The 13,420-nt window shown below is 43.1% G+C and overlaps 1 protein-coding gene across 13 annotated transcripts in view; it reads left to right on the forward strand.

Annotated features, from left to right (window-relative positions):
• The window catches only part of LOC121597781 (P protein-like), a 62,982-nt gene that overhangs the window by 38,335 nt on the left and 11,227 nt on the right, over positions 1-13,420 (forward strand). Inside the window, exon 1 of one of the 13 annotated variants that reach the window (XM_041923903.1) lies at positions 5,288-5,475. The exons of 8 other annotated variants lie outside the window; for them this stretch is intronic. In XM_041923903.1, the coding sequence (XP_041779837.1) occupies positions 5,423-5,475 (53 nt within the window). In that variant the 5' untranslated portion in view covers positions 5,288-5,422. Of the gene's footprint in view, positions 1-5,287; positions 5,476-8,282; positions 8,387-13,420 lie in introns of those variants that run through there. 4 more of the 13 variants (XM_041923904.1, XM_041923905.1, XM_041923907.1 and 1 more) reach the window with 4 other exon arrangements.

Raw genomic sequence — 13,420 nt, forward strand, 5'->3', positions numbered from 1 at the left:
TCACACAGTTCTCACCAATACGTGTATATTGGTTGCACACTATCAGACACAAAAACATACAACAAAACTTGACAAAATTTTTAAAATATATTGAACATTTAAAAATTCCTAATTATTTCAAACAACTCAGCTCTCAGCGTTACTTAAAATTTCTATTGTTTTATTTGTTTTCAAAGACAATGTGGTCGTATCAAAGTGTAATGCACTGTATGACATTACATGGTTATGATGTGAAGAGAGAATATTTTTAAACAATTTTATTATCAACCATAAAACAAGAGTTCGACGTTTGATTTTTGAACAAAACGATTGAGTTTCATTTATATTTTTTTACGGCTTTTAAACCAATTGTCTTCATATACTTTCATTTTTTGGCCTTACCATACGAAACCGGACACCGCGGGCTTCCCTGCGTCATGGGGAATTTTTCGCTATTCAACACGGCGCTTCAACTTTCGCTCAGCAAGCGATTGACAATAAAAAGGAGAGTTCTTCACCTGCGCGCGTCCCGGTGTCGGGGCCATGGAGATGTGTCCGCAAAATAAACAGCACCAAACACCATAGTAAGTGACGCACGGGTGGAATATCAACCACCACGGTCACTCCCCCAGTTACCAATTCACTCGAATGATGCGCTCCCGAAAAAAAACCCTGTGGTTGCCTGGCATGCAAATAGCAACAAAAAAAAAACCGTCCGCTCTACCGGGCTGACCCTGATCCGCGGCACGGTGCGTGATAATGATGCGAGGATAAGGCAGGGTGTTGCAGCACCAGACAGGAGAGGAGGAGACGCAAACGAAGGCTTAGGAAAGGGCAGGGCTGGGTGACAATCACGAGCTACGCATCGTTGATGGCGCCCTCGATAGCCGCTCAATCGGTCCGGCGCAAAACGCGTACCGTCGCCCCGGGGCAGATCAATTTACAATGTGTGTTTTATACGCCATATTACTTACTGTCCGTCTGTGTGTGTGTGTGGGTGGGTGTGAGTTTTGATTGTTTTTTGTTTGCTTATATTTTGCGTTGAATTTTCATATGTTTTGCTCACAAATCGACACACAATGAATGGCATTGATAGAAACCGTCCTCTCATCTCTCCCCGTTGTTGTGTGGCAGGTTTTGCCTGATTGTGTGTAATATTTCATGCACATATTTTTTGTATTTGCCCTCGTCACAACACGTGTCTGGGGTACCGGGTTACGTGTGGAAAATTTAGAGACAAAGTATTTCTAACCTGATGTCGATAGCGCATAATCGAATGAAGTACAACTCTGTCTCGTTTGCCTTGTAAAACCAACGGAAGGCGTATTGCTATCACAACAAAACCACAAACCGCAATATTCGATTACATACGACGATTTGGTTCCTGGTGCACAATAAGCATGGGCGTCTTACTTCTCATGTGTGCGATGGCCACGTGTGACCTGAAACACGTGCTCATCTGCTTTTCTGCCGATACACGCGAACGATTTTTCGCACAAACCTTTGATCAGTGTCCTAGAAACGTTGTGCCGTTTGTGTGATTGAACACAAGCATGACATTTATTCAAAAATATATCGAATGAATGCACAGCAGAGAGCAATATACGAGCACTCGTTAACGGTGAAATTAAGGCGGAAGAATATATATTTCTTTGAATGATATCTCATTAATTATCCAATAATTAAAACCCAATGGAGTTTTGGGCAGATTGAATGTCTTGAAATTATTTCCTGAGCGCTCTTTTTCACTTTTCTTTTCGGTTACAAAGTCCTCTTTTCCCTATTCTATAAACTGTTTGCATTAGTAAGTTCGAATTTCCCTCGCCCGAGACGAGGTTAAAGCTAGGACGCGCTGTGTAAACAGATCGTTCGCGACCAGGCGGCTCCAAAAATAAGGCCACTACTGCTCTCCCTCTCTCTCTCTCTCTCTGTCTAGTGATCCATCCTGGCCCATCGCACCAAACCCAACCTGACCTCTACAATACACACAAACACTCCACACTCGGTTCAAAAACCTAATAAAAGTTCATCACCATTTCCTAATCGCTTTTATGGCTTTGGAAAGGTTTTTATTTTTCTCGCTTCTTCCCTAGTACGCTGTTCTCAATTTTCCGTCAGCACCGTTTTGCCTTTACTCGTGTATGTGCGTGTGTGTCTGTTTACAGGGTGCGGTATCATAATTAATGGCCGCCCGAGCCAAACGCTGTCACTCGCTCTGTCTGAAAAACTTCCTTCCTGGCCAGCTGGCCACCGACCGATTCGTGACGTCATTGAGCGGCAATGAATGGGGAAAAGGCGATCATTGCAGCTTCGATAGAGCATCAAATCGAATCAACCTTAGCGTTTGACACTGTTTTGCTATGTGTTTGGGTGTGTGTGTGTGTGTGGTGCTGCTGCTGAGACGCCTGGTCTACCAGCTATATTCGTAGGCATCATTTCACTTTCATTTGGCGCCACACCATGGCGAGCGATTTTTAATACGCCGTTTTTTTCTTCCCCTCCCACACATACACCCGGCCAATTTTCAAACGCCCCCAGCTCAATACATTCGTTCGGTGGATAGATTTCTTTCTTCGGTCAGTTGAGAATTTTCTTCTGGTAGCTTTTTGGGTTTCCCTCTTTTTTTCTCGTCGTTGCTTTGTGTCCCGCAAATGAAGAGTATAAAAATAAACTCACATCTTTCAGCAGCAACAGGCACCGTGGGGGGAAAAAGGGTTGAATGGTTTATTACATTCATCGTTTCATTTTTTTCTTCTTCCTCTGTTTTCTCGTGTTATCGCGTGTTGGCCACCCGCAATGACGCCGTGCTGGTGTGAAGGTCAAGGAAACGGGGTTTCGTGCTAATGGAGAAGAGATAGCGTTCCTGCCAGCTGTGCTGGGAATGTTCATAGCAGCATATAAAACGTTAGTCATGCGATATAGTCCTACGACAATGTTAACTGCGTAAAATATATTGTTAATATTTATGATATAGGAAACACAGTTTTTACAGATTTACATAAAATACACATTTTACTTGTAGATGTAAATAGCCGAAAACCCCTGCATTTCACGAAACCCCCTGAAAGTATGCAATTTGATGCTTCGTCGGTACATCAACAAGAAGGCAACAAGGCTCGGGTTGTTATATTTTGACAAATGAAGTGCATTGTACTCTTACTTCGTTAGATTATTTAAAAATGGAACAAATTTATTTGTATTATTGCCATTAATAACACTTATTGTATCAAAAATTTATTGTTTGATTATTCGCAAGATAAAAAAAATGCATGAAATTTATTGTACAATACACACCGCCGCAGTTTGAGAACCTTGGATCAATATTTAATGTTTATGTACATACATTTGATAGAAATCATCGCAGTTAGAAAAACTTAAATTATTGACATTATTTTTACCAATCAAAAAAGTGATAAGACACTATTAACACAAATACAAATTATGTTAATTCCGCCATTCCACATACGTACTAGGCGTCTCCATTTACATCCAAATTAAATATGAAACATTGCAATACAACCAAATTGTTTGTCAATAGTTTCCCACCTAAATGCGCTTTGCTAATCGAACATGCAACAAGCAATCATTTAAGCTCCATTCGAACCTCTTCACCCAATAAAGATAGATTGGTTCGATCCCACCTTGTGTGCGCTAACCTGTATACGATGGTTCCAAATGAAGTGAATGAAAAATCGATTTGTTTCGCACGATATTTTCACGTTTTGTGTTTATGTTCGTGCTATTCACGGTCGTCTGCCCGGTGGTGCGCTGGAAGTAAAGCGACTCGGCAGCAGGAGCAGCCATTACATGTCTGCTATTATCGCATCAGACACAGTCACGCGACGATAGTAAAACGGCATTTCGGGCTGGCTTGTTGCAATGTGGACAAAATGAGCTAATCCGAATCGCAACAGCAAGCACACCAATAAAAGGGCCCAATTTTATACGCTTGTTTTTCGTGGACATGCATGAAAACGACCCCTACGTAATGTTTACGAAATGTGCAACAACAATAATATGAATTTTTGCTTTCATCATAAAAAGGTTCCCTCAAGGTTCGTGACAAGATAAGACTCGTGTTAAGAATTGTCTTTTTATCTACCAAAACTACGAATTGACGTAAAGCGTATAGACAACAACTCCAACACAAAAACAGCAACAGCTCATTAGGAAAACTAGCTTTAAGGATTAAATGAAAACTAAGCTGCTGGAAGCATTTAATTCAATGCAGCGTACACAAGCAATTTGGACAATCGAAAGCAAACACACCCATCCAGTGACGTCTGCTGCTTGGTTGCGGTGACGCTCATTCAACCCAACCAAGGGTCCGTAAAGCATGATGCAACGGTGGCGTAATTTGCTTTATCATTCCCTTCCTATCTTAGCGCTAAATCCTTTTTCCCGTTTGTCTGATGCGGAGATATGTAGCTCAAATTATTAAATATCAAACTGCGTCGCTTGTCTTTGTTTTGTACAATGCCTGGAGAGGGGGAACTAAATTTAGCAACCCTTGAAAGCAGCGCCGACACTGGCGAACGCATGTAACAGCCGAGGCGAACAACACGCAGTACGCAGCTTTGCAAGAAAACAACTGGCCAGGGATTCCCGGTGGGATTTAGAAAGTCCCTCTTCGTCTTATCGGGTGTTTGTAAGGGGACAAAATATCCGCTTCAGCTGGTCCTATGGCGCTTGCACGTGCAACTGTAGGCAAGTGACCGGGCACGGTCGGCCGACGAAAGGATTAGCAGGCGCCTATCAGTCAGCAGACCGCCCGCGGGACCTGTTTCCTCGACGGGATTAACTGTTTTCATTGTAGCGTGTTTTTACCCACAAGACGTGCATGATTTGCAAGATTTTTAGGTTAATTAGAAATTACGTTTAAATAATAAAAAAATGAAAGAGATTTGTTCGCGATGTTTCCAGCATCTTCTATACTTCTTTGTTAAATTATTTAATACAGTAATTTTCCCATTTTCAAGCAAAAACCACATAGTTTCAAGGTCTCCGATGCGTTCAGCTAAAGCCCAGAAAAGCTCTATTCTCCTTCGGTAAAGCCCCCAACGAAAGATAATAATCGACGGAGGCAACCGTTCGATACCAGCAGCGGCCGAGTGATGGTGGCCTTCCGCTGGTCCGTCTGACCAGTTGCCGGCGTGATCTTATCGAAACTGTCCGCTACCTGTCCCGAGGGCCGTGCGCGGTCCGAGTGTGATTGATTGATTTCAATATAATTAATGTTGCTACTAGAAACAAATCCCTATCATAGCTTCGCTCCCCCACAACGCAGACGTGTACAGTGCCGCAGTGGAAGCGCAATAAGTGGTAATGCATGCAAACTTTGCTCGTGCAAGTGCGTGTGTTTGCAGGTGTATTGGTGCTTACTAGGAGAAGTTAGAAGCGAGAGACTGCACTTTTATTGGGGGGCGATCAACCAACCTGTATTATGCCCCCGGTGGAAGTAACGTACATCTTTGCCAATGGTGAATGGAGAAAGAGGTACGTGTGTGTGTGTGTTTCAAAACCTCGCTCGACTGTCTCACCCTGATCTCAGTGATGAGTGAATTATAAAAAATAATGCTAAATTAGCTGTACTAAAAACGCCCACAAGCTCCACACCAATACCAATGGACGTCGATCTCGAGCGGGGGGCAAATTTTGGCCCAGACCTGCTTCACAGTCGTCCGTTGAGGATGGTCAGTTCATTAGCAAAGAAACCCGTTTGGTTGGTGAGAAGGCACAGGCCGAACAGACCAGATTCGTTTCGAGATGGCTAATCGTATGGGCAATTTTACGAACCACTGCCAACGCAAATTCGACCTCAATCCAGCCGATATTGAGGTTTGTTTTGAGCATGCACGCTTTTTCATTTCACAGTTCTTTTTCAAAGCAAAACCATTGAATGTGTGAAGTTTATACCCCGAACAGCAGCACGAAACTTATTTATATTTATACAAACGGGACATTTTCCCAAGTACGCGGTGTGTCAACAAGTGTTATTTAAATTTAAAAAAAATCCACAACACAAGACAACATCGCCATGCAGCATGCAACTCTTGCTCGCATCGCCCGCTCGCACCGTAAAGTGGTGCTTTACGTTTGCCGCGTTGTCAATCCTCATTTAATGCCACTCGATCTGTCTCTCTCTCCCTTGCGCCATATCTCCTACATAGCATAACATGCCCTACCCGCCTCAAGTGCAGTGTATTATCCTATTGTTTTTATTGTTTGTCGGTTCGCCTCCGGTCGGTTTGCCGTCCATTCCATCCCGAGCGAGCGCCCGCTAAATATAGCACAAAATTATGCTTCCAATCAAACGCTCAACTTTTCTCAACGGTTTGAAGCCCGCAAAGGGCGAGCGGCCCCATGGGAGGATTAGCGGTTCGGTAGCGCATCGGGAACTGCGGATGGAGCAAGGAATAGGAGTGCTAGGGGTGCTAGGGGTGTGTTTTCTCACTTTGTGCTGGATTTTGTGTGGATGTGTCAGTTGCAAAGCCTTGAGTCTTGAGTGGTGAATGTTAACGTGGAAGTGGAGTATGGAAAATAGGAGAACAGGAGAAGCACGCTAAGAAGTTGCGATGATAAGGATGCGCTTGGGGATAATATCGCTTCTGGAAAAGATTAATATTTTATGGATTTTTGGTATGGAAAGCTTTGGATCAAAACTGGTACTAACGATGCTAGAAAATTTAGTGTGTCGATATTGGAAGTGTTTTGATGAAATTAATTTTGAATGCCAATCCGTCGGTGGATACTAATCAACTTTCTATTGATTAGTATATTGAGCAACAACAGTTTCGAAAAATAAGAGGCTTTACGATGCCTAATGGAATGTTTTTGATGGATTTATACGTTTATCTCCAGAAATGATGTCGAAATTCCATACAAAACCACAACTCAAACTAGTCTCCGAAGCAGGTTTTTAGTAATTTATTTACAATTCATGAACAAATGAGAACAAATCATGATTCATTGTATACTCCAAAAGGTATTTTCATGTATGGTTCTTTAGTCTGCATATAATTCTTGTAGATATTTCTTTCTAGTACATCTATGACTTCAGGAATGTTTAAAAACTGTTTTAAACATGATGAATAATTGTTTGTACACAATTTTTGAAACCTAATTCAACCAGTCACTGTCAATTTGGTATGGAAATACGACTCAGTTAAAGAAGTTTTTCTCTGGCTTAGGCTTTATACTATTATTTTCAAACTTTATTCTAAAAACCTTTAATAATAGTTGTTCTTCAAAACTCTTTTTTGCCTGAGAAGCTCTTTTAGTAATGATGACATCAAAATAATCATGAACTACTCCAGCTCTATGTTCAAAAGTTGAAGAACAACATGGTATTTCCTACTGTAGCAAAAAAAAACACTTTAAAGAGATCATTCTGCGAAAGCAAAGCATTCTTTATTCTGTTAAAAAAAAAAGACACTCTCAAGCAGAATGTTTAAAATGAGCAAAATGTACTAAACCTTTAAAAACTACTTAAAAACTAACTCAACATGATTTTATTTAAATCAAACTCTCTAGGGCACAACAAATTGCCGTAACGTTCACCTACTTCTAGCACTATGCATAGACAAACAGACGTTATTTTTGTTTCAAATTTGTCTCCCCTCGCTTCCCATCAGACAACTGAAACGAGTATCGCTCCATTTCGAACACGAAAAAAATAAATCGCATAACGGCTAACACAAAAATACAACAAATCGGCCGCCAGCCACCAGGCACAACGGCATGAGCTGTCCATGAGCGGGTGTCGCGCACAAACCACACACACACACCCTTCCCCGTCGTATCGTACCGGCGCCGCTTTCCAACAAGATCATCCGGCCACTCACGCCGCGCACAAAGTACAGCATTTCTGCAGTCGTACAGTCGGCAAACGCATCACCGTAACGAACGACAGCGAGCAAGAAAGAGATAGAAGGCATGTAGACGATCGTATGAAAAAAATATAGATCACTCACACACTGTGCTGGCCGGCCAGGGGACGGCCAGCTAATCTGCTACCGGAGCACGGAATTCATGCAACCTGTTGCTGTGTGCCGGTGGTGCGGGACGCCTGCCCAGGGGTTGGCGGCATTAGTTGATTTAAAGCGATGGGGCACACTCACACACGACTGCTGCCACTATCTGCTGCGCCTATCGACCGGCCGGCCTATCGTGTCGTCTCACTTGTTCCCACTCGGTCGTGGTGTGCAGTTTTCGCGCACCACTACTACTAAGGCAGTGCGTATGTGTGTTTGCGGTTTTTGTTGTTGTTGTTGCTGTGTTAACACTGCTCTCTTCTATCCCAAGCACAACACCGTGAGCGCACCCAGTGCGTTTTAGTCCTTAGCAAACGGTCGCGTAGTGCAGTTGCGTTGTGGTGTCCGTTGCGCACACCGTGATTTTTTGTACGGTAACCGATCGCCGTTAAGTGGGATAGGGGCGAAGTAACGCTCGCGTAACGCTTCTCGTTTTCGAACATCAGCGAGACCGCCTACTAAGATTTTTCGAAACTTTCGCACTTCGAATGGAAAAACGGTGTTACATTTCGCGCTGCTGATAAGGATAATCGTTGTGCGCAACAAGAGGGAAAACCCACGTGGAAGTTGAGTTTGTGTTTGTGTGTATGTGTGCGTGGAAAATCGAAGCTTGCGCAGACGCACCCCACAGCCCTGTACAGTGGGTGCACACACACACAGATGCACGGCAAGAAGAATAAGAGTGGTTTTTCGATGTGAATGAAACGTGTGTTTGTGTGTGTGTCCCCGTGTGTTTATATTTTCCGTTTGTGCCCGTTGTCCTTCAATGCGTTTGGTGTGAAGCGCCGTGTGAAAAATAATACCTCCATTGAAGTGAAGTGAATGTGTCGCAACAAAAAAAGAATCGGTTTCAGGTTTTGCAAAATATTTTGCGCTGACCGACATGCCAAACAAAGTGTTTTATTATCATTTTGATAAAAGTACAGGGGAACAGTCAAAACGGCTTCCAGTCCACAGCCCAGGCAAACCGAACCTCCGCTCAGCAGAAGAACAAAAAAAAAACGTGTAAAAAGGCAGTTAATTCACTACATGAAAATTGTTCCACCACGTGATGGACAATTGTTAATGTGATTTAAATCGGGCACATCATCACCTTTTGCTTCGCGTTTTTTACCAACACACACACACACGTCAAATGAGCTACAAACTTGTTATTATTTGTGACAGGTTTTAGTTGTTACTCTTTGTGAGCTGAGGCCCAAGCGAGGATTTGGCTCTTGGCCCTCTTGGCAAAACTGAAACAAAATTGGCACCTGTCATCGATTGCAGCAGGGAAGTCGATGAAGGAAGGGAGGCCTAAATTATTGTGCGGCAAAATATTAAGCAAAGGCAAAATATTAAATAATTTGACTCGCGACTTGTGATGGATCCCACAGCGGAGACACACAGCGGGAGGAGTAAATTTTTCGTGCAACCTGTGACCACGTTGTGATATTTTAAGGGTTTTGTTTTTATTTTTATTTTGCTTAACCTCTTCGTCCGCTCGCTCTTTGCTCGATCATGCGAACGATCATGAGGTGAATGATTTCGCCGTCCCCCACTCAAGAGTGATTTTTCCTTGACCGTGGCGTTGGTGTGCGTTGCGTTTCGAAGGTGAAGGAAAAGCTCAAAGACACGTTATCTGAACGTCTGACCCATCGCATCTTTGCTCTCTAAAAACCAATTCATTCTGTGCACGATGGATGAGTTGCTGGGGTTGTAATCCCACTTTATGTTGCTTGCCTTACTCCCACAGACACACACAGACACACAGTTCTCTGGTTGTATTTTTGTTCCCAAAAATAAAGCCATCGACAACATTGGACCTGTCTTTCAAGTCGGAACCAAACTGTTTGAGCGAACAGTTATCACAAGGGCGCCACTTTTCCTGACTTCTTGTTTATTTTAAAGCGAACAGAAGAGTAAGCTACTCTCTGGGTGAAATACGTTTTGTGTGAGAAACCTCTCTGTAAGGTCGATTGATATTTTTTCATGCTTTCCTTTCTGTGTGTCGCCAATCCGCCAAGAAGCCACCGAGATTCGACCGGATCGACCGTTTCGCTATCGGTGCCGAGATTCTACGTCCACTGCCTCGCCTGCTTCCTCTTGCGCGCATATTAACACCTCGTGTGAATAATTTTTGGGAACAAACGACCCGCAGATAATTGGACCACGGCTGAGGTCTAGTGGATTCGCTTCCCGTGTCGGCACTGATTAAGATTATCTATCGGGTTTCGTGTGTGTGTGAACGTGGTGCAATTGGCACTCTTATCGCTCATCCGCCAAAGAAAACCCCAACAAACGCGCGCTATTAATCAATCACGCTTGTTAGAATGATGCCCTTTTTGGAGTGCGCGTTCATTCATACTCGAGCTGATGGATTTATCTTTCCTCTTTTTTGTTTCTGTGGGATCATTGCAGAGGATTTTATTTGTTTTTTTTTTTTCTGGTGTTGTTGTGGTGCTGATTCTTTGCGGATTCTTTTGAGTTGCGACCGTAAATCATTCCATAAATATTGACTGCAGTGATTAGTGGCTCATAAAACCAGAGGGCACAGATTCTACCTGCCGCATGGGCTATCTGTTGCTACTGCTTAAAGTATGATAAAGCTTTTTTTTTGTGCCAAATTTGTTATCGCCCATCTGTGCGTTGCGATAACGTTGTTTCGATGGAAGTTGATAAGTTATCGATGTTGGAAACATGAACGGAATTGGAAACCAGCGATATGATATAATTCATTTTGTTTTATTAAACTCTTATTAAAATACAAGACAGTAAAACGAATAGCTGTCGCTGTCGCTATAAAGCCATTCAAGACTTCAAGTAGTGCAGCATTGAACGGCATGGTCACACGTGTCTTCGAGAAGTTCCCCCTCGGGGGCATCCATTGACGCAACACTGTTCTGTTCCATTCACTTACCGCACTATCAATTTTGGCCCCAACAAGTGTGACACAGAAGAGCACTAACCGGTACATTCTAGTGCTGTAAAAGCTACAACAACCCGTTGTTTACCGACCCGCACGCCGTCTTATCGCACTTTTTGCTGGAAAAGATGCGCGCGCTTTCGCACTCTTCCCAGTGTGTCCCTCTTGAACCGGATGATTCTTTTCTATTTCTTGCCTCTCTGAATCATCCCGCACGCCTGGTCAGTGACGTAAGTGCTCTTGAGAAAGGGGGCCCCACGTAACCTTTAAGACGTAATCCTGACTCAGACTCGGGCCTCAAAAAAAGGACAACTGTTACCATCCGTCCCAAATTAACCGGGTAAAGGGCCAAAGCGACGAATGGTGAAATAAAAATCCCAGTCGTGGAATCCTTTTTTTTTTCTTGTTGCTACAGTGTGTGAATCTCACAATACCCCACGGGTGATTCGAGAAGGGTAAAGGATACCAATTGGGGCATCCTCGTTGCTGGAAGAATGATACGATGATGGGGGTTTTTTTTTTCTTGTGGGAAAGGATTCCACAGGGGAAAAACTCAAAACGGATGTTTATTAGCTAAATCGGTTTATGTTAGCCCTTTTTTTTGGAAGGTAAAACCATGGCAAGCAAGAGCTCAAGATGGTTTTGTGGTTACAGTATTCAAGTGAGATATTATTATAATTTTAATAATAGAAGTAACAGTAATGAAGACCTAAGAAATAGGGAATAATGGTTGCTCTTCTCAAAATTGAAAGTTGAAAGCTATCAACAGTTACAAATTGATGCTATCAATACTTCAAAAACAACCCTCGAAAATCTGATTCAATGCTACCTCATAGCCATATTCCTATCCTGACGTACGAAACACGTATATTTGTGGAGAAAATTATGCTTCGCAAACATATACTGCCACAAATATTTGTTCCTACGTGACTCCGCACAGCGACAACCCAGGAATGATTCGTTCGCAAACAGTTCACAGTTCCAATTGCTTCGTAACGACAGGCCTGGGCTTTAACTTGTGAAACATCCAAAGCTCTCCTGTGTATGATGAAGATGTGTCACCGACAGCAGACTGAAACTGTATGATCAAAAGCACACGTGTGCTTTGATGCGCGCCCGCTTTGATGTACGAATTTGCAAGGGACAGTGGACAGGGGAAACAAATTTAGGAGGGAAAAAATAAATGGATCATAGGGCTGTGTGGGGGAGTATGAGAAACATGCAAGCGAAAAGGGCTGGGAAATTGAAACGTTCTATTTTGTGCTTCAACAAATCAGGAACTTCTAAATCTCAGTAAATACCTTCATTTTTTTGCCAATGTTAAAGCCCCATTGCTAGTATGTCGCCTTCACCAAAAAAAACGGTTGCACTTTTCTCAAGGACCGTTCGATCGTTCCAAAATGCTGCAAGGTTTTGCGGAAAACTTATCAACCGCGATACGTCCGCATTCCGCAGACGGGCATCGTTTACCGAGCGATCTTTAGACCGGTGCGGTCATTGGACCTCTGTTGGACGACTTTTCGCATCAGCGACGTTCAGATGTCGGTCACTTGGTCGTGCGCTGTAGTGAGCGACAAACGTCCATTAATCGGTAACCGAAGAAGGAGAAAGAAGGCTGACGAGGTTGCCTAGGCGAAACGCATGAACGTACTGGTTGAATAGTTTAAATGTTTTCGCAGCGAAAAAAGAGAACCAACAATTTTAATTAAAATTATTACAGCATAAAACCACGTGCTATAAATGATTTTTTTTATTTAATCAACCACAACAGAGCCGCGATTGATTGAACCACCATCACGCGTGTGGCTCATTAATTGTACATTCATCTCACAGGGCTGCTTCGCAGCTCAACCCTTTTTTTGTTATTCATACCACACACGCGACATAACACACCCACTGCGCCCTCTGGTACACACACACATGGTCAATGAATGACCATCCAGCTCGATGAAGGGCGCGAAAAAAAAAGTCAAGGCCATCCGATGATGGTGCCTGTTGACTGTTGATCGTACAATCAGACTATTTGACTGCAGTTAGTATTATTTGTTTGCTTCTTTTTTCGCTTGCGGATACGCGAATTCAATAAAAAGTGATCAATAAAGCAGTCGATCGGTCGATTGACCACCCAACAAAGACAGTGGCGCTTGACGTTTGCTCGTGTGCTGATGTTCAACGTTGCTGCTTGAAAAACGCCGCTACAATTTTTTGGGGATGATCGAGAGCAAGTGAATAGCGCACGAGAGAAAGAGAAACGACTCGTCTCACTCAGACACTGAAGTAGGAATGGGAAAAGAGAGACTGATGACAATGAAAAACGGTCCAATTTAACGGAAAACATCTTTTTTTTTTTGCGGACGTGTGTGGTTTTCGTCGGTGTGGCTAAGCGTTGCACACAGCAACAGTGTGGTGAATTGTGTCGTTGCTAGAGCAAAGAGAGACAGGGTATGGGTCTGTATCCGCGAGAGAGAGAGAGCGAGTAAGGACATAAATTAGTGGACAAATA

Source organism: Anopheles merus, chromosome 3R (assembly GCF_017562075.2).
Source record: "Anopheles merus strain MAF chromosome 3R, AmerM5.1, whole genome shotgun sequence".
Classification (NCBI taxonomy): Eukaryota; Metazoa; Arthropoda; class Insecta; order Diptera; family Culicidae; genus Anopheles; species Anopheles merus.